Source organism: Labrus mixtus, chromosome 5, assembly GCF_963584025.1.
Source record: "Labrus mixtus chromosome 5, fLabMix1.1, whole genome shotgun sequence".
Taxonomy (NCBI): Eukaryota; Metazoa; Chordata; class Actinopteri; order Labriformes; family Labridae; genus Labrus; species Labrus mixtus.
Window position 1 is genome coordinate 3253864 of NC_083616.1, and position 23858 is coordinate 3277721.

At 43.3% G+C, this 23858-nt stretch overlaps 1 protein-coding gene across 3 annotated transcripts; it reads right to left on the reverse strand.

The window, feature by feature from the left end:
• Nucleotides 1–286: 286 nt before the first annotated feature.
• On the reverse strand, nucleotides 287–23777 carry golga3 (golgin A3). Of its 3 annotated transcripts, none has more exons than XM_061037301.1 (24): nucleotides 23689–23777; nucleotides 21283–21549; nucleotides 17652–17810; nucleotides 16750–16862; nucleotides 15828–16549; nucleotides 15620–15728; nucleotides 14262–14568; nucleotides 13964–14166; nucleotides 13730–13867; nucleotides 13153–13314; nucleotides 12701–13069; nucleotides 12000–12077; nucleotides 10158–10421; nucleotides 9985–10079; nucleotides 9429–9645; nucleotides 8609–8752; nucleotides 8329–8526; nucleotides 8111–8227; nucleotides 7000–7139; nucleotides 6744–6876; nucleotides 6316–6438; nucleotides 4963–5127; nucleotides 2941–3110; nucleotides 287–2835 (listed from the first exon to the last, which is right to left on the reverse strand). In XM_061037301.1, the coding sequence occupies exons 2-24, from the start codon at nucleotides 21452–21454 to the stop codon at nucleotides 2643–2645; spliced, it is 4491 nt and encodes a 1496-aa protein (XP_060893284.1). In that variant the 5' UTR covers nucleotides 21455–21549; nucleotides 23689–23777; the 3' UTR covers nucleotides 287–2642. The 3 variants fall into 3 exon arrangements, with proteins under 3 accessions (XP_060893284.1, XP_060893283.1, XP_060893281.1); XM_061037300.1 differs by having other exon boundaries at nucleotides 2941–3107; nucleotides 17526–17810; XM_061037298.1 differs by having other exon boundaries at nucleotides 17526–17810.
• Nucleotides 23778–23858: the final 81 nt, after the last annotated feature.

Consider the following 23858-nt stretch of genomic DNA (forward strand, 5'->3'; position numbering starts at 1 on the left):
TAATATAATAATAAATCATGTAAATAAAGGATATTTCTAATAACAGTAAAATGTGCAGTTTCATTGTATATCACTATTATATATATTTGTCATTATACTCCTTTTTAAAGCTAAAGTTTTAGGATCAAATGCCTTTTGCTTTAGTATAACCCGATATCTTTTGGTAAGCTACGCAACAAGAAGAAAAACGTAACTGTTCATTGATGCTGAATTAAAATAAATAAAACTTTAGACATATTTTCAGCATGTAGGTGAGCAGAATTCAATTAATGATCACAAACTATAGTGACGGATGAATAGTGCAATTTTATGATAAATACAATCACATCTCCAAAAAACAAATGTTATAACAAAGGAATGAATCATTTCATATCTTTAGAAAGAAAAAAAAAAGCAGATACAGCAAGGTGCGTAGAGCACAGGTGCCCTAGCAAGTGTTATTACATACGACCCAACGTTACAGAGAAAGGTAGTCTGGAAGATACAAGGGGCCGACCGATTATCCGCCCGTTCAGGGTGGGGGGCGATATTCTGCATTTGGCCGATTATCTGTATCAGCGTTGTATTAGTGAGGTCTGTTGTCACTCACCACTCTGTCTGACCTATTGTCCCGCCCACAACACGATCTGATTGGCTAAATGTCACACGAGTAAGAACCAATCGACACTGAAGCCTGGGCGACACTGATATGCACAGAAACAAGAGCAGGCTGGAGCAGGAGGAGAGTCTCCGGTTGAGAATTTAAACTAAATCTCATGCTGGAGTTTGTAACTTTAAAGATTCTAAAAATTTTTGCGGAAAGATTTAAGTTTTTACTGTGAATGCTTATCGGTTCTAAATATCAGTCTCATGAAATGCTAATAATCGCTATCAGTATCGGCTCTGAAAATCAAACATCAGTCGACACATAATGCTCACAAACCAACACGACGATGGATTGTATGTCGTACTTAAGGCTTCATTTTCGCTGCCAAGAAAACCTCTTCACGGTTTTTTTTTTTTTACTGTCTGGGTTTGAAGGATTCATAATTTGGGAGAAATACTTCTTCTCATGGTGCCAGTTTTTACACCTGTGTGTCCAGGATGTTCAGACTCTTTTGACGGAGACTGTGAATGCATATCAGTTCCAAATATATCGGTAATCCATCTGGTGACTAATAATCGGGATCGGCCTTGAAAGACTAATATCGGTCGACCCCCAGAAAAAACAGTCAAAATACTTCAGCACACAGTATTTTAATATATCCATTGTTAATTTCCTCAATAATCATTTCCCTCGTAACATGTTTTTTTTTTTTTTGTCCCTTTGGAAAGTTATGAGCATACTGTGATGAAAAAGGTTTTCAGTGAGGGAGCGAGCACCTCCGCAGTCGACGTACCGTCCAGTGACCCCCTCTACACTTTGTTAATTAGTCCGCTTAGACTTCAATTTATATTCCATATCTCGTAATTCCTCTTTTAACATTGCTAGACAATTATGATTAATTTACAATCATACAAAAGAAAAAAAGGAAGTATACTCATATATTAAACTCTGAAAACAACAATCATGACACAGCCATAAAAACCAGAACGACGTCTGATTCAGGGGGAAGTCCTATCGTGTCAGTACAGTCATGTACCAAATGTAACAGAAATTAACACATCTGCTGTTAGAGGAAGTCATATTTCTGCTTCCTTCTCCGTCAGTAAAGTCTCGATCATCTCATGTGCAGTGTCAGTTTAAGAGACCAACATGTATTTTACAAATAAACCATTCTTCAGTACACACATTTACATTATTACAGCTCAAATCTTGCACACAACCCAAGCAGAAATATGCCCATTCAAACCAACGCAGTCCTTTACAGTATGTTAAATATCGCTTTAAGGCTTTTTCTTTTTTTTTTTTGCTTCAAATGACGTCAGGCCGTGCTGCTCCGACCCCCTCCACACATAACTGAGAACAATGGTTTTAGAGTTGAAGGGGTTGATATGGTAACAACAGATCTAAGAAACACTGCATTTCAACAAAGAGGCCATACAATAAACATAAACGGACAGCTGTTGCATGACTTTTAACTTCATGGAAAAGAAGTGAAGTGTCATCATCGACTGCTTGGAAACCGCGTGGAGGTGTAACCACGTCAGTTCAAAACACAGATGAGCAGCTTCACTCATTCACAGGCACAACAACGTGGAGGAACAGTTCATCGCCAGTCTGTGAACACGTATCAGACTTCACTTTTTTGCAAACAATGTCAAGTAGCATCGAATCCACTGGTATTATACTCGGAGGACTAAACACCTTTCTGTGAGTAAAACTGACCCGGTAGATGAAGCTGAATCACTATTTTATCTATGACAACCAAAGTGAAGGTGGGGGAATCCTTTTGGGGAGGCTGTCAGACAAGTTTTAATCCCTTAAGTCTAAAATAAATAAATGTGTAAATGGCACAACAAAAGTATAAAACATAAGAAAGAAAGAATAAAGCTATGGTGTACAAAGTATTACTCTGCAGAAGCACGTCTGTGCCGATGGGAGGATGCCAAATGTTGGCAGCAATTGGTAAGAAACGAGAAAGGATATAAGGGGCTTAAAAGTGCCGTCGTGGATAAAACTCCACTCTCCCTCAATTGGCCTGAGAAAAAAAGTTCTTCTGTTATGATTGCTGTTGTTCGGCGTCATTGTGGTTTTCCACCGCCGTGTTATTGAGCGGCGTCGATGATTTGGCGATGTCGTTTTCGACCCCCAGTTGAGCCAGTCCCTCCTCCGTGTCTGTCCATGAGCTCATGGACTCGTGAACCGTCACTGTGTGTTCCTCCATCTGCCTCTGGAGGCTGTCCATCTCCTCCCTGAGAATCAAATACAAAACATTACACGTTATGAAGATTTGGAGAGCCGCACAGCGCGACACATTAAACAGCTTCATGTTGACTTTTTTTTTGGATCATGCTTACTTGAGCTGCCGTAGACAGTTGTGCAGGTTGTTGAGGGGCTCCTTGTTGACAGACGTTGAAGGTTTCAGCAGCTCATCCAGCAGTGAGGCAGGCACTGGGCAGTCTGGGATCTTAACTGGCGTCACTGGGGTGGATGGGTTTCCCTCACTCTTCAGCTCCATTCGCTGCTGCTTCAACAAAAACAAAAAAAACAAAAAAACAGCATCAGGTTCAGGTTATTTTATTTGTACTAGATTTGTTTGCAGCCAGCAAAATCGACATCCATCATGACACACAGATTACAAGACAAACGCAAAACAATGAACACATAAGAGAGAAGGAGATCTAAACCAACTCAAGAATGTAACTAAAAAAGATAGGGAGTGATAGAAGCACTCAAGGTTCCACCAATCAGGGATTAGGTGAGAGAAATCTCCACCGATAAGATCAATTAAAGACACAAGTAAATAAGCTCTCCAGGCAGGCTACAAATACGTTTTGGCCATAAATAAATAAATAAGGTGTTTGAGCAAACATGGCTACAGCTTGTTCCGTGCAGTGATAGCAGCAGGAACAAAGCTGTTTTTGTACCGCTCTGTTCTGCACCTAGGGACTAAAAGCCTGCGTCCAGAGGGGAGAAGCTGAAAAGCACTAAACAGAGGGAATCATTTCAGCAATCGCAGTATCAGACGACTGGACCATTTTACAATCTGATTTAAGGAGTTTTTCTCTTTTAAAGATGTTTGACTGAACCATGACACCAAAGAAAAAGACAGGAGTGATTCAATGAAAGCACGATAGGGATTCATTTAGGGCGCACTCACACTAGGCAAAGTTGTCCCGTACCGTGTTTAAGCACGATTGTCCCCCCTCCCCATTCCCCCGCTGGTCTGCACTCACACTGCTCCAGGACTAACCAGGCCTGAGCATGGTTATCTGTTGTACATAACGTTATAATACAACACATGCATGACTTTATGTGATCATGAAGCGTGCTGAGTTTACAAGACACAACACAGAGAACATGACAGCTACTTTACTGACTTTGTGACAGAACACTCTGGGGTTTCTCCATAATGAAGGCTGTCCATGTTTTGTACCCGTGCTTGTGCATGAACTGCACCGTGCCTAAGCACACCTCTTCCAAGTGTACCAGGGCCAAGAAAGTGTACCGTGCTTTAGCACAGATCGGAGCACTCACACTGGTCAAACAAACTGGACTTTAGGGGTGAAGTGTGCTAAGGCAAGGTATGGATAGTCTAGTGTGAGTGAGCCTTTAGTCACGTATCTCCGGCAGGAACTTCCTCCTTGAAATGTATTTCCAAGATTGGGGGCAAAGATTGTCAGCTTTGTAAGCTTTAGTAAAATAAATAAGTGGTTACACCCTGAATGTGTAAAACAGAGCAAGTTATTAATTTAAAAAAACGGACATACAACATTTTCAATTATGATAGTTATAAACCTTTATTTTTGTACTGTTATATTTTTTGAGTATTTGAAAGCCTTCATGCAAAGATACGTAAGTAGAGATTCAACAGTATAAAGCTACAGATTAAAGGCCAATACATAAGTACTGCTTTAAAGGTCACATATTCTCCTGCTCTTCAACCAGTTTAAATAAGTCTCAGAGCTCCTCAAAACATGTGTGTGAAGTTTCTTGTTATAAATCCACTCTGCCCTACTGTTTACGGGCAGAGCAAACACCTAGCTGTGGGAGTGTCACCCACCTGGGGGAGGGGTTACTGCCCTTTGTGATGTCATGAAGGGAAAATCTCCAAACGGCCTGTTTGAGCACACATTTTCTGAAAAGTGGAGCAGGGAAAAGACGGAGAGGATGGACTTTTCTCATCATTGGGGGGTTTGTAGACAGACTAGGGACTTACAGTAGTTTAAGAAAAACATGGTGAAGTGGATTTTGCAGAATATGTGACCTTTAAATTACTACAGGTAGAAATGTGAAGTGCTGTTGCTTGAAAGCTGTCTAAAAAGCTGTAGAAACACAAAAAGAAAGGACAGCTCGTAAGAGAGAAGAGAAATCCTTACCTTCCTTAAGCGGCTCTGTTTCAGGTCCTGTTTGAGTTGCTGGTTCTGCAGCAGAACTGTCTTCATGCTGTTCCTCAGCTCACCCACTTTAGCCTGCAGCATGAACTTGTCCTTCCTGGTGCCGTTCAGCTCCTCCTGCACCGACTCAAGCTCCACCTTTATGTTCTGACACAGAGAGGGACCTTTGTTTACATTACAAACATAAACCATCATTTATCTTACAGAAAAGAGCAGGGAGAATTATTCATAAAGTGGACTACAGAGAGCACACAAACAGGTCAGGATTATTGAACTTAAAGCAACAATATGTAGGATTCCGGTTTGGGGCACCTGATCTCCGACCGATGGTCTCTGATGCAACTGCACTAAAGTAAGTCACACAGTGCTGTTGCCTCCCCCTCAGAGACAGCGTGCGTTTGTTGACAAACAGAGGGCGTTGTGAGAAGCTAAACAACCATGCCGAGTGACTACGTGCAGTAGTATTTCTGGACTTTGAACAAACTCTGCAAGAGAACTCAGTCTGTTGCTTGCAAACTGTTAGCATGTGGAGTATGACTTTTTGGTCAAAGTATTTATTTATATATGCAAACGTGAGGCTTTTTTTTTTCTCTACCCGGCAAAGCTGCTAAATTTGAGACAACAATGTCACCAATAACAATATTTACAGCAACATTACATCACAATCTGTTGTGAATAATATCTGCATGGATGTACTCTCTGCTGTCAGATTGTTGCTCTCCTGTTAGCCATGAGATGGATCATATCACCTTCTTGCTGGGCAGTAGTTTACCATGCATATGTATGTTTACATGCTGTGTTTTAACTTTCTGTTTATGCATTACTAACAACAGTTTGACTAAGCTCTCGTCGAGGTGTGAAAGCCTGTCCAATATCTCATGTAGTCTGGCATCATGCTCGCTCACTGTCTCTGTTTCTCTTAGTTTCATCTGTTACCGTCCTCTTCTGTTTCTTAGCCTCAGTCTTAACGGGCAGCAGTAGCTCAGTCTTAGGGACCTGGGTTGGGAGCAGGAGGGTCGCTGGTTCAAGTCCTGGGGCGGACAATGTCTGGAAATTGGTCTAGTAGCTGGAGAGGTGTCAGATCACTTCCTGAGCACTGTCCAGGTACCTTTGAATAACGTACCGAACCCTCCCCCTCCCCCCCAACAAGCTCAGGAGCGCTCGCTGTTGGAAGCCCCCTCACTCTGACATCTCTCCATTACTGCATGTTCATAGGATCCTGTTTGTGCATGTCTGTATTTCAGCCTGTGTGTGTGTTGCATGTTCAACAACAAATTGAAACTCCCCTCTTGGGATTAATAAAGTATATCTTCTTCTTCTCAAGTGAACACTTGCCTGCAGAGCTCTCTGTAGGTTGTCGAGTTCTCTGTGTTGACACTGCTCCATCATCTCCAGCTGCTGCTTTTGAGCCTCGATCTCCCTCTGTCTCTGCTCCACCTCCCACTTCAGATCCTCCACCTGAACGCACAGTCAGCGTTAGAAATCAGTGTCACTAAAGTGTCAGTCAAACTAAATCTAAAACGTACTGAAGAGAAGAGGAATCCTTGAATGCAACATGAAAACAAACAAACCCTAACCCAATAATAAAATAGATCATGATCAGAAGAATATATTACAATAAACGTAGGCTAAAAATAAAATCACATATTCAAACTGACCAGATCATCTTTATTATATCTTAAGGATAACCATGAAATCTCCTTATCAGGACATTAAAAGAAGGTCGACATACTACATATCTACGTATAGCCCTCGTTCTTTACCTCTTGGTTAGTGAGAGGCTGCTTGGCGAGTTCCTCATCCAGCTGTTTCTGGAGGATCTGGAGCTGTAAACGGGCCTCAGCCAGCTCCTCCTGGAACCGTGACACCTCCTGAGAGTGCTGCTCATCCTGAGCCCTGCACAGTACGACATAATCAGACATGAAGGGGAGGTAACATCTACAACTAACATGTGTTATTAATATGAAAAAAAAGGTCTGATTGAAGGTCAGCGTCCTTCAATCAGGGACATGCACATACTGTAGTTTGTGGGATTCATTCTGCAGAGCTTTGACCAGGTCCTCTTTGGCCTGCAGGTCCTTTTTGATCTCTGACAGCTCCAGCATGGCTGCCCGGTAGTGCCGTCTGTTGTGGGCTGCTTCAGCCTTTGCTGCTGCCACCTAGAGGACAGATCACATGATCACAACATTAGAGAACCTGGACAGTAGAAGCTGCTGAACCCACTGCACGATAGATGTATGTTGTAATCCTGCTCGTCACTCCTACAGAGAACAAACAAAATGACATATTTTTGTAGGCCAACCCAGAAGTAGCATCGCCATGGGGTCTAACGAGAATTCTCCTATGGGATTTCAGAAAATAATCTCTGTGGCAAACACACGTTTCTGAAGCGTAGGCGTTTTGTTCAGCAGGATAATCTTCACAGATGAACACCATTTTTATGATGTTTGAAGAGTTAATGCGGCCGACAGAAGTAAAAAGCTAACGTTATGCTACAAGCTAACTACACCACGGTCGGATGATTGTGGCGTCACCAGCGTTATGCTTCAGACGATCTCTGATAAACTAATCCACGTAGCTTAATAAATAGTTTACTAACATAATATTCACCTTAACCTAAAGATTAAATTTACAGGAGACATCTCCGACTAGTGAGAGAGTTCCCGCCCTCTGTGTCCGGCGTGATGACGTTTAATGTCCCGACAACCACTGTAGTCACATTTAGCCACTTGTTAGCAACCGGACTCGTAAAAACTTTTCAAGTTTCTTTTCAAAATTCACAAGTGGGGGTATTACCTAACGTAGTTTATGTGGTCTAACAAAACACCAACATCTCTTAAGCTTGTGTTAACCACAGACCTTATTTCAGGCGTCTAACCACAAACCCATTCAAAATCCCTGTTGACTTTTAGACGATAGACCCCATGGCGCTCAAATGCTAACTTACTTCAGGATTTTAGGACTCATTCCTGTGGCGCTCTATAGGCTTTGTAATGTGCCCTTTACAAAGAAAGTTGTCTCAAAATGACTATTCAAATCTATATTTGACTGACAGAGTGTGGAATCATTTGAATGGCAAATGGAAATGATGAGAGACTTGCACACGTTGATGTTCAGCTGAGAGACCTACCTGTTCCCTTAGGTCCTTCACTTTGGTTTTCTCTTTTTCCAACGCTAGCTGCAGCGTTTGTACCACCTGCTTCATCTGCTGGTCCTCCTCCTCTTTGCGCTTCAGAACAGCTTGAACCTGAACAAAACAAAAGATTCAATCTTTGCCTTCAGGTGTCACTACACCTAAGTATAGGTATAAGAAGTATACACAGAAACTATCAACATCTCTTTTCTCACCTGTAAGTTGAGCTGGACAAGATCTGCCTCTCTCTTAGCTAAGGCTGTCTCCAAAATGTTGGAATGCTCCCGCAGTGTATTGTGGGATTGTGCCAATCCTGCCAATTTCCCCTTTTCGTGTTCCAGCTCCAGTGTGAGCTTCTTGTTGGCGTCCTCTAATTTTCGAATCCGCTTCTTGAAGCAGCGGGCCTCCTGAAGCTGTGAAATCAACTCGTGTCATCAATACAGAACAGCGGCCATGAATGCACTAATCGAATGAGTCCAGGTCATAATTGTTCACCTCGTCTTCGAGCTCCATGACCTTCTCCTGATACTCCTCCAGCTCTGTGGAGGTGAGGGTGATCACCTCCTGCAGCTCCTTCTCCAGCATGCTTTTGCTTTTGGTCACAACCTGCAGCTCGACCTGCAGGACCTTTATCTTCTCCTGGAGGAGAAAATAAAGCAAATCAACTTCAACATGTCGCCATCCCTTTACAGCAGAGTTTTCAAGATTATTCACAATAACAAGATATTTTAAAATGTCGTCTTCTGTTTGTCTAAACAACAGCCAAAAGTACATGTCTTGAATTTATTCAGTGCAAAACAACAAGTATCCGTGTTATAGATGATGCATCTCTACGGTCTTGGGCTTACAAATAATTGTAGAATGTTTTTTCAGACTTTAAAGCGAGCGCACTCTGTACGATTTCAGGCCGACGTCGTATCACAGCCAGATCCGCTGCTCCCCACTGGTCCGATAATTTTCTGGCTAATTGATATTTATGATATGCACACACACAGAAAGTAAGAGCAGAGCCACGAGCCCATTCCCAAACGGCAGGACTATTCTTTTCAGATTGTGCCTTTACAAACTGGCAGACAGCATCTGACATCACCATGGCAACAGCAGGCATACCTGTTTAATCTGTCTTGCCCCTCTTGTAAATGTGCAACACCCACTTTGTCACTTTTCTAACAATGCTTTGTTTATGCCAATTAACTGACTTTTTTTGCCAAACTTTATGTTCGCTCTCTGGTGTACGTTTCTTTGGACAAAAGCGTCTTCTAAACAAATTGTAGAACTGTTGTTTCTGATAAACCCTGGCTTGTCTGTACAGTACCTGTAAGACCTGGCTGTTCCCCCCATCGGACACCTGGGCCTTGAGTTTGACGAGCTCTGCCTCGGCCGTCTCCTTGTCACTCAGAGCCTCTTGCAGCCTCCTGCTCAGGATGCCCACGGCGTTTTCATAGGCTTTGTGTTTGGTCTTCATCTCCTTCTGAGCGCTGGTCAGATCTGTCCCCAGCCGCTTCACACGCACCTTCTGCTCCGAGATGGCCCTGTGTGACGCATCAGAGACACTCTGTTGTTTTTCTGACAGCACACAACATGCATACACATGAAACATAGATCCAGAGATATATATATGTACTGAACAGACTTTAAAATCTAATTTAAAAGCAAACAAACCAAACTAAACTAGGTGAAACGGTTTGGATGGACTTTGAAAACAACCCGCAGTGACTCACATGTCGACGTGGAGAAAAGGAATGATATAATCAGTGCGTTCTACTTGTGTTTATAAATAGCACTCGACAACAGAGATGTTCATCGCAGTCCAAATCATTAATGTGGGAATCATTCAAGCTACCCAGATCTCCATGCAGCACATGACTCACTTTTTGGCTTCCCCCTCCAATTGCTCCACCTGTTTCCTCAGGCCTTCATTCTCCTCCGTCACTGCTGCCAGCTGGCTCTGGTCAAACTGTAGAGACTGAAACGGGGGATATTTTTTAAAGTACTAAGCGCCATGAATTTAATCAGAAACATATCAGAAAGGTATCATGATTACCTGGATCTGGGTTTCCAGCTGGTCCCTTTCTTCCTGGATTGTTTGCAGATGTGTCTCCATGTTGCTCATCTGCTCCTGGACTCTCAGCACCTCCTTCTGCAGTCGGGCCTGTTCCAGCTCTGCCTCCTTCTTCTCCCCCTGAGCGCCCAGCAGCTCCTGCTTCAGGTCCTTCACCTCTGCGAGAAGACGCTTTTTGGTGGACTTCAGCTCAGAGATCAACTGGTCTTTAGAGCTGGCGTCGCGGCGGTACGCTTCCACCATCACCTGGAAATGTAACAAATGTGCATCTTCATGAGGAAGTGATATTTCTCCTCTTTGGAGGAAAGTGAGTCGTCTCGCTCCTTTACGTTTTTTTCTTACAAAGTACTTTACAAAATGGCTGCACCAGTATTTTAATCCCACACCGTGTCATCTCTATGTCGGAGTTAAGGCCATTGCACACTGAGTCGTTTTTTTTCTTTCATCAGAGATTGAAGCATGTTAAAAAAGAAATTCAAGCTCATATTTTGCTGGTCATATTTTGACACTGACTCCAAAACGTTTCAATTAACTATGTTTTTTCACTTCCATCCCTCTGTGTGTGTGTGTGTGTGTGTGTGTGTGTGTGTGTGTGTGTGTGTGTGTGTGTAGTGTCCCTACCTTTGTGGAAATGGTGGGATTCTTTTTTGTGTGTGGTTTAAGTATAGAGAGTAGCGTATGAACCTGAAATACACCTAGAAGAGATCGGTGTGCAAACGCCTTTAGATACAATTCACGTTTCAGTTAGAAAGTGAAAAAGATGACCCGATGGCACATTCACACCTCCACACATCAAAATGTCAGAAATTACCACGTGTAACCACTTTGTGCATGTTAAGCTGCAGGGAGGGCCAAAAACTTCAAATAACTTAATTTACGTGTTAGAAACTTTAGTTGTGTAAAAGAGCGTCAGTGCGCACACAGCTCAGATTAAACAAAAACACACACATACAAGTGGCTGCATTAAAAGCATGATAAATGTTATAAATAATTGTTATGAGAGGTCAAAAGAGTGGTGTTAAAACATGTATCAGCCATTTCTGAGCCTGATGGATGTGGGCACAACGCTTGACATGGCTCTCTTAGTCCTGAAGGTGAGAGATCTGTAGCCTGAGGGGAGAAGGTTGTACACACGGCCGGTACAGTGAAACTGTGAATGGCTCATTAAATCATGTTTGCCAATTTAAAATAAAATCTGCTGTTTTCTTGACTTCAGACTAGTCAATTAGTCTGAAGGAACGCAGTCGGCCTATGTACATTCCTAGACGAAAAGCGACTTTTTGAATCATTGAGTAAGTGTGAACGCTTATCATCCTTTTCATGCTATTTTCTTTCTTCACCTTTGGACAATCAAAACTGAACCTCAATCTCATTGAGTTCATGTAAATGCAGAAAAAGGCCAATTGTTTTGTTTCTTATTTACCACCAGAGGGACAGTATGGTTTTTCATGGGTTGCTGAGAGCAGCCTCGCTTTCAATTGAAGGACAAAGATAAACGCTATTGAGTGAGTCTGAAGGCTCAACAAAAAGTCTTGAAAGACATAGAAAACAATTCACAAACTGTCATTCTGTCAATAGACTCCGCCCTCTTTATGACAGCCTGTCGATGTGAAACGAGCAGCATCCATCACTGATAAATCCTCTGAGGCGTGTCAACAAGCACAAAGCCATCTGGCTCGACAATACATGTCCCCGTGTCACCCTCAGATAAACTGAGCTGGCAAATTCCTGACAAGGGTTTTAAAAATGTACATATTGACTTCTACAGTCAAGTTTCTACCTCGCTGCTCCCAACTGATCTCACAGTTAAAAACAAAGGCTCACCTTTTGTTGTTGGAACTGCTCCTTCAGTTTCTGAGCTTGTTTCTTCAGGGAACTATTTTCCTGTTTGAGAGTTTCAATCTGCAACAGATAAAGAGATTTACATTAATCATTATTACATGGTGTGTGTGTGTGTGTGTGTGTGTGGGGGGGGGGGGGGTCTAACACCAAAAGAAAAAAAAATGATACACCATCGCTGTTTACATACATGCACTAATGAAAATTTCCAGAGAATGTCAGGAGGACTTCCCCTGAAATTCTCCAGATCTGGATGTTCACATATGCACCTCACAGTGGGAGACTGTCAAAGTGATAAAAATGATAGCTGTTTTCACCCCAAGTATCCATAGAAGTAGATGGACATATTTCAATGTCAAAGAGAAATGTGTGTGTGTGTGTGTGTGTGTGTGTGTGCATGACTGGTTGATTTGTATTTTACTCTTGCCATCATCTGTCCAGGGACAACAGATGGAAATGAGCCAGTTATCTAAATCTGGTACAAAGCATCTCTTCTCTTCTGAGAGTTTCTTTTGTACACTGTCCCTGATTAAAATGAACTAATAGACTAAAACTAAAGGTAAGGGCGGTGTCTGTTTGTTGTGAAGTAACTGGTAAAAGTTTGATTACTTTTGCTTTCATTTTCTCATGCTAGTGCCTTTTTGTCTCTGGTGGTCTAACCTCTTCACCTCCCACCTGTCTCATACCTGATTGGCTTTGACCTGGACTTCCTGTCTGAGCTGATCCAAGACATCTGAAGCTACCAGAACATCCTCTCCGAGCCGTTCAGCGTTTTCGTCAAGTTGGCTCTTGTCGGCCCTGGCTGCCTGCAGCGCCACCTCCAACACGATCTTCTCATTCTGGAGGAACTGGATGTTGTCATCCTTGGCACTGCTGTCCATCTGCAGCTCTGCTAGCTGGGCCTCGAGTTCCAGGTAACGAGCCTCCAGCTGGTTGATGGACTGCTCTTTGGTCTGCAGGTTCTCCTGAGTGGTGGTCAGCTGGCGCATCAGCTCCAGGTGCTCCTTCTGAAGTGACTGCAGCTGCAAGTCCTTCTGGGAAAGGGTCAACCTCACCTGAGAGGGATGGAGCATGAAAACCAGTTTAGAGCAGAAAACAACAAAGACTGAAAACATACAAACATTACATTTGTAACTACCTGTTCTAGTTCCCTTTCAAGGGTGCTGGCTGTGTTGGCCATTTTAATTAAGCGATCTCGCTCTTCCTCAAATTCGTCCAGTTTGAGCTGCAGGTCATCCTCCACCATGGACTTTGCATCCTGGATCTGCTTGTAAGCTGCTTCCTGTGTCAGCATGTCGGCCTAGGTCACAAACAGAACATGACTTTAAAAAAAACAAAACAGATGCACAACAATACAAGATTCTATCTATGATCATTTAGAAAAGCCTGCTTAATGTGAGGTCCTTTAAATGGTAAATGGACTTGAGCTTGCTTCGTTCTTTTCTCCTCTTCTGCAGGTCACACCTACACATTCACACACTGATGGTAGAGGCTGCTGAGTAAAGAGTCCATCAGTATTAACTAATACGTTCATACACATTCATACACCACTGATGAAGCAGAGGGAGCAACTTAGGGTTCAATGTCTTGCCCAAGGAAACATCGACATGTGGCTGCAGGAGCTGGGAATCAACTCTACCACTGAGCCACAGCCGCCCCTTTACTGACTTGTACCCGGTGTTGGCATATTGACAATGAGAGGCTGGTGAGTGTACCTCGATGCTCTGCAGCTGGACAGCGATGCGCTCTTTGTCTTTGATGGAGCGGTGTTGTGTCTCATTGAGCTGGTGGGACAGAGTCACATTTTCCAGCTTCAAATGTTCAAGGACACCGATCTGAGTCATCTGTCCAGCCTGTGGAGAGAAAAACAACACAACAAAAAAATGTCAAGTCAAAACTGATGACTAACATATGTGAAGCCTCGATGAACCGCATCCATCAACCATTACCTGCATGTTTGCCATTTCGCTCTGCAGTCGCACCCTCGCCTCCTGGGCCAGTGCTAGCTGCTGCTGGTACCACAGTCTGACCTGCTGCAGTGAGTCGATTTCAGCCTGAGAGGTCTTCAACCGGCTCTGCAGGGTGCTGCGCTCCAGCTGGACCTGCTGAAGCTGACCGTGAAGACCCCCCATCTGCAGACGCAACTCCTGAACTGCAGAGGTGAAAGTCAAAACATCAGATTTAGTCATGAGTGTGGACAAGAAAACAACAGGGAGTCAGGGCGTATTCGTTGGTTCCATCCCTTACCTGCAGTGTCTCTGGACGTTACAGTGTTTTGCATCTCCTCCACCTTCCCCATCAGCCTGTTGTATTGGTCTTCAGCCACCTTTAGGTCATTGCTAACAGAAGCCAGACTGGCGTTCTTGCTCTCCAGGCTGCCCTGGAGCTCCACCATGGCCTTCTCTAGCTGGCTGCAGTTCTTGCGCAGGGTGCCAACCTCCGTATTGAGGACGCTCTGCTTCTCCTGGCTGACCTGAGCCTCCTCCTTCTTAGCCTGCAGCTGAGCGTTCACTGTAGCCAGCTGGGCCTGCAGCTCCGTCTTCTCCTTAAGAGCCTGGGGGACAGATCATTGTTGTAAGAACTTGAGCCCAATTACTCTGGGTGTTTCCAACGAGGTGTCTCCCAGCTAAGCTAATTGCCATTAAGCTTAAAGTAATCTTTCTTTGATGCTATAAATCCCAACCTGACATTTATTTGAAGCACTAACAGGAAACACTGTACACATCATATACATATTTAAATATATGAGTAAATAGTGAAGAACACAGTATGTGATACAAATACAACACTAGTCCTGCACAGTGTCCCTTCTTTGTCCTTTTGGTGAAACAAGCCTCATTGTTAGTACACAACAATCATTTCTTTAATGTTCTGCTGAGAAACGTCCCTGAGTAAGTGTACGGCTTTCCTACCGCCAAATACTGTTACAAATACACCAGCCTAGTTTTTCAACTGGGTTGCTGGTAATGCATCTAAATACTTACCGCGTATAAGACGCACTTTTGACACTATTTTTATTATCTATAAAGTTGGCTGCGTCCAATACACCGTTGCAACCACGAGTGCAGCCTTCACCATCACACGCAACATGACGCAACTAAAAATGCAATGCCATTCATTCTGTGTTGCAAGCTGTGCTGGGAAACAAAGCGACGCTGAGGTTTTATATATGTAAATATATGAGTTTACTTAGTGCTGAATGAGACATGAGACGACGTAGTTTCTACACAACGCAAGAGATGAGCTGAGGTCCACTTCTGGAGGAACGGCGCTCGTGCATGTTAGTGAGGGGCATGGCTTTTAACTTTTTAAGAGAGCACAAGAGGGGAAGGAGTGGAGGTGTAGACGGAGCACTGAGGGAATGCTACTTTCAAAATCATCTTGTATTCTCTGTCAGGTATCATAAGATATTAGGTCATAAGAAAGATTAATGTTCAACAGGTGAGGGTGTAAGATGAGATACAATAAACCTTTATTGAATCCACAACAGGGACATTTAGTCTGTAGTCAGTGGATCTACTACATAGATCATCTCCTGCAAAAGGATGTGTTTGGATGACTGGAAACAGAAATCATGATTACAAGGGGTCATCATGTAATCTTACCTGATTGGCCTCCGATGACAAAGACTCCAGCTGACCCTCAAGTCTCATCTTCTCTTTCAACACCTGCAGCATTTCATCATGGCCCATCACTGAACTCTCCAGAGAGACACTGAAAACATACAAAATAAGCACTTTTTCTTTAATACATCGGCTTAAATTCTACATGAACACAGTCTCTGGAGCGATCCAGGCCGGTCTTTCTACTGACCTGCTGGAGAAACTGTCTCTGCGACTCCGAGGCTCTGCAGTCCCCTCTCTCTCCTGCTCCAGCTCCAGCAGGTGCTGCTCTTCACTGGCTGCCTGCAGCACCTCCTGCAGGGAGGGGAACTGTCCCATAGCATCGGGAGCGATCTCCCTCCCCTCCACCGTGTAGGGTCCCCTCTGTCTTTCTACTGCGGCAGAGAGCAAACCATACGTCCCCCTGGTAGACACACTGCTGTAAGACGAGCTGTCACTGTCATTGCCATCGTTCCCTGGTCTTGTTCCCGATTCACTGCCATCAACTTCAGACACATTGTCCCCGGCCTGAAGCGAAGCGACCGGCTGCGCCTCGTTCTCACAGGTGCTGCCCTCTGACATCACACTGACCTCAGACAGAGTGGAGACCGAGCTCATGGTGGAATGGAGGGAGCTCATGGTGTTGTCTGCTGATCTTACGCCCCCGCCTCCGACACTCCCACCATCGCTATCAGCAGACTTGTAGTCAGCCAACGAGTGGATCTTACTTGGGCGGGGTGACCTGGACTTTCTCTCCCTGGGTGGGGGAATTCCCAAGCTTCCCAGTTTGGGGCCTCGCGGGACACTGGTCCTAAGGAAGGAATACTCCGTGGTCATGGCAACAGTGTTGGCCCTGGGAAGACCCTCAGGATGCAGCATGAGCTCCGGATCCAGGGTGCTGAACGGCCTGTGCTTGGGGGTGCTGCGGTGAGACTAGAAACAGAAACAAAGAAATAAACTATGTTGCTGCCATCCTGACTCAACTCTCAAATACAAACAGACAAATAAAAGGCAAAATCTTCATGTACTGCTGAACATTTCTCCAAATCATGAAGGTCTATCCATTTTTAAAGGTTCATCTACTGGATCAAAACGTTGCACATTCTTCTCCTACATTGACTTCTTTCACGTACCCTCTCCTTATGTCTCTGCACTCTGTACTGTTTGAGCTGCTCCTCCAGACGCCGCCGGGCCTCCAGGCGAATCTTCTCCTCGTTCTCCATCTCCAGAGACGGCTTCTCGAAGGCTAAAAGGGTAAAAGTATTTAAAGACAAAGACGCATCAAATACCGGATATCGACACCACTTTATTACTACAACAACTGTGAGCCTATACGCTCTATTGTTAGTTGGAAACAAGTCTAATCCATTTATTTTCATTGGAAATATGTCCCCATGCTGTGCACCGTTACTTTCTATCTGGTCGTTTAGTTTTACTCTCATAAAAATCTACTTCATCAGCGATGCAGCAAGCATAGACGTGATTAAATTAAGACGTTCAGAAACAGCACATTAGACGAGTCATGTTCCATCGAATGATAAGCGAAGCTAAGATTTTAATGTGTTTTCACACGTGGGAGGTTCATTTGAAGACCACGGTGAAGCTTACTGGAGCCCTGTGCCCGATACCCCAAAACATAACATGCGAGAGATGTTGGTTCCAAAAACGCAGCCATTAGTCCAAACATTGCTCCAAGTGAACAACCCCCTCCAATGTCTAATCAAGCAATCAGATGTGTGTGAGTTGCAGAGAAGCTCAAACGACTTCCATCTGCTCAAACAATGCACGCACAAGGAGGTTAAAAAAGGATAAGCACTGGGGCTGAAAAAACAAAACATCCCACAGAACAATGAGGTTACAATGCAGGCGGGGTAGAGGGGGAAGACACTCCACATTCGTAAATGCTTACACAGTTCAGTCTCCTGCATAGGCATACTGAGTCTGAGCGACTGCAATGAATCACCCGTGTGAACCGTGACCTCAGCACTAGCACCCTCAGACCTCTCTAGCATCATGGGTGGATAAGAAGCCACACCTGGGGGGCGCTCTTGGGTCTGGGAGTTGACAGGGGAGCTGGTGCTCTGAGGAAGGGCTGTTGGAGACAGGGACCCATTGATACGAGTTTTACCCCCGGCACCAATGCCCTCTGCCGGTCCGTCTCCATTTGGTATCACATCTGAAGAACCGATGGGACCTGAAAGGGAAAAGGAGGGGGAGGGGAGAGAGAGATGATGTCAGGAATGTGACGATCAGTCATGATAACGTCTTGAGAAGCAGGCTGCTGTGAAAGTCATCCCACTGGTCATGCTGGATCGGCAACTTTGTCAACATACAATGGCTTAAGTGAAAAATGTGGCTGCAAATATTCATGGCACATGGAAGTAAGCTTCCCTTTATCTGCATTTCCTCTTACTATCAAGACGCACAATCAAGGCAAATTTAAAGCACCTAACATGTTTTTCTTTTCTGTGCATCAGCTTCAACCTCAAGGTGAATTAAAGGCGTATCTAAAAACACCATTTTCTGCCGTTCAGACATTCAGTCTGTGCCGTTTAGTCCGAGATCTTATCACTGGTTTGATACGGGAAGGGCCAAGATGGAAAAGGCAGGCGTCGCATGTATCTGTGAAAAATTCTTTATATAGCAACAGCTGCATCAAAGTCAGATTCCAGTTTTATAATCTAAATTTATGTTGTTTAAGCTTGTAAATCAACTCATATGACACTGTCCTGGGTTATCAGAGAAATTTAGCTATGCTATAAAATGTTTATGAATAATACATTCTGAATGTTTATGGTTCTACAGAAAAGGTAAAGATGGGGAGCACCGATAGCCTAGCGGTTATGTCACTCGCCCCATGTACAGAGGCTGTAGTCTTCGTCGCAGCGTCTGGGTTCCAATCCGACCTCTGCCCTCAAATTACTTTGAAAAAAATGAACAAAAGAAAAAGTTAAGATGAACCTAAATCCAAGGATTGAAATACACTGTTTAACATAACAAATAATTGTTCTCCAAGAAAATGTGCAGACCTAAATTTAAAAACTGCTAACAACTGAAAGAGAGTTAATTTAAGACATCAACATGAACTCAAAGTAACATGGATGTCAAAGTAAGAAAAGTGGCTTTTGTGGCTACGAAGAGCCTTTCATGTTAAAGGAGCAATATGTAACTCCTAGTGGTTAAAATGGGTACTGCAGTCCAAATGAAAACATTGTAGAGAGCTGTCCCCCCCCGCCCCCCCTCCTCTTTAGAGTCGATGCTCACACAGGTCACCATGTGGTGGACTCTGAAGCTTCAGTGTTTATCCAGCTCTGTATGGGTCTGTAAACCTTTCTGTGTTCTAACCTCTCTCCATTTTTCAAAAACATCTCCAATATTGATCCTAGTTTGAGCACGTTTCTGCTCGTGGAGCTTATTAGAAACATGCAGAGGCTTTTTAGGTCGGGTACAATCACTTCTATCTGAACCACTTCTCTTGCCCGCTTCCTGTTGGTTTGACCTGATAACTGCTCTCATATCTGGCAAACCGAGGGGCGTCCAAAACGGCCGTGTGGGGGGTCACCTTAAAAGCGCCTACCTTCTCTGGTCCAAACAAATCCAGAGCATTCAGGAGCAGAATCTAAAGTTAGAAGGAGGACATACTGGCTGCTGCATTGTTGTCAGAGAAGACAGCACTTCAACATGTTTCCTTAATGTCTGATCAGATAGTAAGATCACTTTATCATTTCACTCAGCAAAGTAAATATTTCTCATGATGGCACATGTTGGAAATCTCTACATATAGCTTTAAAACTTCCTTTGTCATTGCACATGTGTTTTCAGACAAAAGTAAATTCTCTTATTGTGAATTGCACAGTGCCTAACGCCTCCTGAAGCTGCTTCTCTTTAACCACTGAAGATTATCAGCACAGTGGCTGCATGATAATGACTAATTAGAATTCACCTCAGCTATTTAACGCGTTAGTTCAAAGAGCCGTGTAACACGGAGCAGTGAGGCGCCTCGGGCCTTTTAGTAACCACTAAAACAGGTCAGCCATGGCAGGATACAAGTGTTAGATAAAAAGGATACCAGTACAATGCAGATCAGAGAGGAGAGACTGAAATCAGCCAATCGCAGCACAGGGACAGTCATGATGGAGTACATTACAGAAAATACTTTCTTGGCTGTAATAATAATAATATTAACTTTATTTATATAGCACCTTTAAAAACACAGGTTTACAAAAGGCTTTGACATACAAGCAAAATCAACATCAAAACAAACACCAAATTAACCAAGAGTTTCCCACACATAGACCACACCTGGACGGGCCACGCAGGTATATTATTTGGCCACTGAAATGTATTTCCAGACCCTTTTTTGGTTCATCATCAATAAAAAAAAACCCTGCACGCACGAGAGAGAAAAAGAGAGGGAGAGAAGTCAGCTGACGTAGGTCGCTCCCATTAATGCAACGATTATGATGCCACGTCTCATTTTGGAGCTTCTTATGCCGTTGTTTTAATAGTTTTCTGCCGCTGCAGTGATCGTTTTGATGCGTGTCATATGCGCAGATCCCCTGATGTGATTACAAAATATGGAGATAAAAGCGCAGGAAATGTACTTGAGCGTCTCTAACGTACTGATGGTGAATATTGTCAAAACACAAAATTAATTTAACAAAGTTACAGAACAAGGCAAGGTGAGACAAGCCGCTGTGTGTAGGAGGAGGAAGGAGAGAGGAGATGAGCAGGTAGTGTGGTGTGTGTGTGTGTGTGTGTGTGTGTGTGTGTGTGTGTGTGTGTGTGTGTGTGAATAAGAGAATAAAAGGGGGACAGAGTTGAGATGACAGATTAGGGTAGCTTCTTCACAAGCTAAAAGAAGTTAAACAATAAGGCAGAATTAATATGCAAACGTAATAATAAACATAACTTAAGCTAGTAATACAAAAAACAAGTTTCTATAGTGTACCCCCACGAACTCCACCGCCCAGGTACAGCATAGTTCTATGAGAATCACTCGAACCACAACACCATAACGAGCCCAAGAACCCAACAGAAGAAGAACCCAAACAACAGCATATCCAACCAAACATCACAAGAACATCACAAGTACCACCATAAACTTAGGCAACAACAAACAAACAAACAAACAAAAAGTGAAAAGATGACAGAAAAATAAGATCAAAAAGAGTCAAAGGCAGTAAAATAAAGAAACGCTCAATAAGTGACATTTAAAGTCACTTCCCCAGAGTGGCAATGATCTCTCATCCCAACTCACACAGAAAAATACTGAGAACAAAACGTCTGTGTTGAATAAATGATAAAAAATTATGTGATACTGTACACATAAAGGGGATGTGAAACATTACCTACCGATTACAAACCATGCAAACCCACTGCAGACTACACAAATATGTTTTTAAAACCTTGTAGTTTCTGCTTTCTAACAGGATCAGGGGTCTACTTTCTGCTTCCCTTTGTCAACGTTAATGTACACCCCAGTGTCAGGAAACTGATTATCGGGGAAGGACTCATCAGTAGGGCCGCACAACATTGGGAATAAGTGGGATTAATAAAGGACATCTTCACTGTTTATTACAATCATCAGGAGATAAAACACTCCATCCATCCAACCCCTAACTCCTCCCTTGTGAGGGCGGAGGTTTCAGAGCTTTAGTACTCACCGTTGGGAATATCCCTGTTTGTGTTGGGTGCGTTCTCCAGCCCTCGTTGTTTCAGTAGCGTTTCCCCTTCAGCAGCATGGGTGTCTGCCTCTTTGGATTTTATAGCATTATCTTCTTGAGGGACTTTAGCCTCCATTTGAGTTGCTTCTGATCCATTAGTGTCCATCTCCATTTAAAAATCTGAACAGTTACAGTAAAAAAGAAACTCCTCACAAAGCCATCTTCGAGGGAGGCAGGCCAGTTGGGATCATGCCAGCATCAGCAGCACTAAAGAGAGAGAAAAAGAAGTTCATATTAAGGATAAATATTATTTACAAAGAAGAAACTGTTGTTCCTTAAAGAGTGGGCTGCTGTGGACGGTAATATTTACAGATTTGATCCAATATTGACGTAATTTATGTATCAGATATCAGACTGAGGACGCCGATCCAGAACGATCGCTGGGCACTTTAAACACTCAACTTGCACAGTCCCACTTTGAAGACATTCAGATCGAACTGTAAGAGGTGTCCACAAATCGTCTCCATGACAACGTTCAGACAAGGAACAGCTCCTTATATATTGATCAAAAAGTACAACTCTTAATATATAATTTGAAAACCTGACAGCTGTTGCTGCTTCTTGTTTGTTTGTAATTTTTATGCATTTTATTTTTTTTGCTCTATGAATATCTGCCAATTTTCCAAATAGTCCATGTGTGCTCGGTTCCATCAGCGCCACAGGTTTTGCTCCATTGGAAAGCACTTGCCCCGCCCCACTGGGTCCATTTCCACAGCGTGAGTGCAGCCATGAGCTGCAGCACTACAATGAAAATGAAGCTTTACTTCCTTACGGTTTGTCTCAGGTACGTCCGTTTAGATTTGGATGAGCTCCCTGGCGGCAGAAGTTAAAACGTTTTCCCTTACATTTAAAATCTTTGATAGGATGTTTTTAAAGAAGCTGTCTGATATCTGTCTCTGAACCATTTACTGAAAGAGAAAGAAAAAAAAAAGTAAACTAAAGCAAAATAAAAACTTCCAAAAAATCCCAATCTATAATAATCTCGGTCAGAGGAGAACAAGCTTGGTCGTTAAATACAGATTAACAATCACCTGAAACACATTCCTTTTTTAAACACAGATAACAGGATAGAGTATCTCTAATTTGAACATCACGGGACAAAACTGACAGCTCCATGTTCGTCTTTGTTTCTGCTCATTCCGATCTGAAGAGAAGACATACACACCTTTAAAAGTAAGCCTGTTAGGTGTCACACTTTAACTTCATTACGACGTGGGGATTATCCGTGTCCTTGGGAAAGGAGAAGCTGCCATGTTTGTATTGAGAAAATAAACGCTGTGCATACAAACTGGGCAGATGTCAGATACATAACTCAGATGTAATTTCAAGAAGGGTCTCCCTCTGTGGTAAAGAGGGGAGGGCATGTAGGGTCTCTCTCTGTGATAAAGAGGACCCCAGTTCAATTTAACCCTGTTCAGCTCGGTTGTTTTTAAAGAGGACATATGATCCCCCTTCTCCACCTTTTCAAACAGTCCCCTGTGGTCTAAATGAAACATCTGTGCTGTTCTTTGGTGAAAATATAACATGAATCAAGCACCAGAGGAGGTTTGTGACCCTATATAAACCAGCTCTCTCAGAACACTCCTTTTTGGTGTGTGTGTCTCTTTAAATGTAATGAGCCCCCCTGAGTTTTCCGCGTAGACATCACTCCTCTGTAGAGAGAATAAAAATGGCGGACCTGAGCAAAAGTTTTGTTCTAGTCTGGGGGTGGAGTCCATGGGTAGAGATACCAGAGGAGGGGATTTTTTTTTTTTTTTACCAGAATCCCACTGTGATGTCACAAGGAGAGCACATTTGAAACAGAGCATTTTTCTCTGTGTTGTAAGACTTATGTAGACCACAAACAAAGGACTGGATGGGTTTATTTCACATGTTGTGGGTCAGTTGACACTCAGGTTACACAAATATATGTTCAGAAACACTACAAGTGGATTTTTCACAATATGTCCCCTTTAACACTCCCAGTTTAGCTCGGTTTAGCCCGGTCTAGCACAGATAAACCCTGACACCGGATCAGAAGACCTAACAGGCACTCATGAATAAACTTTAATGTAAATGTTTATTCGCTGGGTCGAGTTAAACTCTTCAGACTGATGTGAAGGAGGGCAGACTTTAAGCTAGCTGTCTAAAACTAGCTCTCCATGCTAACGGAAGCTAGCGGATCTGTTTACGACCTGTCAGGCTATCCCGGCTAACCCGCTAGCTCCAAACGCAGAGAAGTGAATTCTCACAGATCTCAAATAAACAAACGAACTATTTACTTTCGCTGAAGCGCATTACAAACCCCGCGTTTAGTTTATACAATGACAGTTTCGGTAAATGTCACAAAGAGCAGTAAAGGCTCACCTCTCTGCGAGCTTCGCCTTTTCTCTACGTGGCTGTTTGGTGTCCGTCCGTTTTCTGTCCGACTGGAAACATCATCTTCTTCTTCTTCTCTCGGTTTTTTGGCGGATCGCAAACAACTTAAAGGTGCATACCGCCACCTACTGTACAAGTATGTGTAACATCAAGTGATC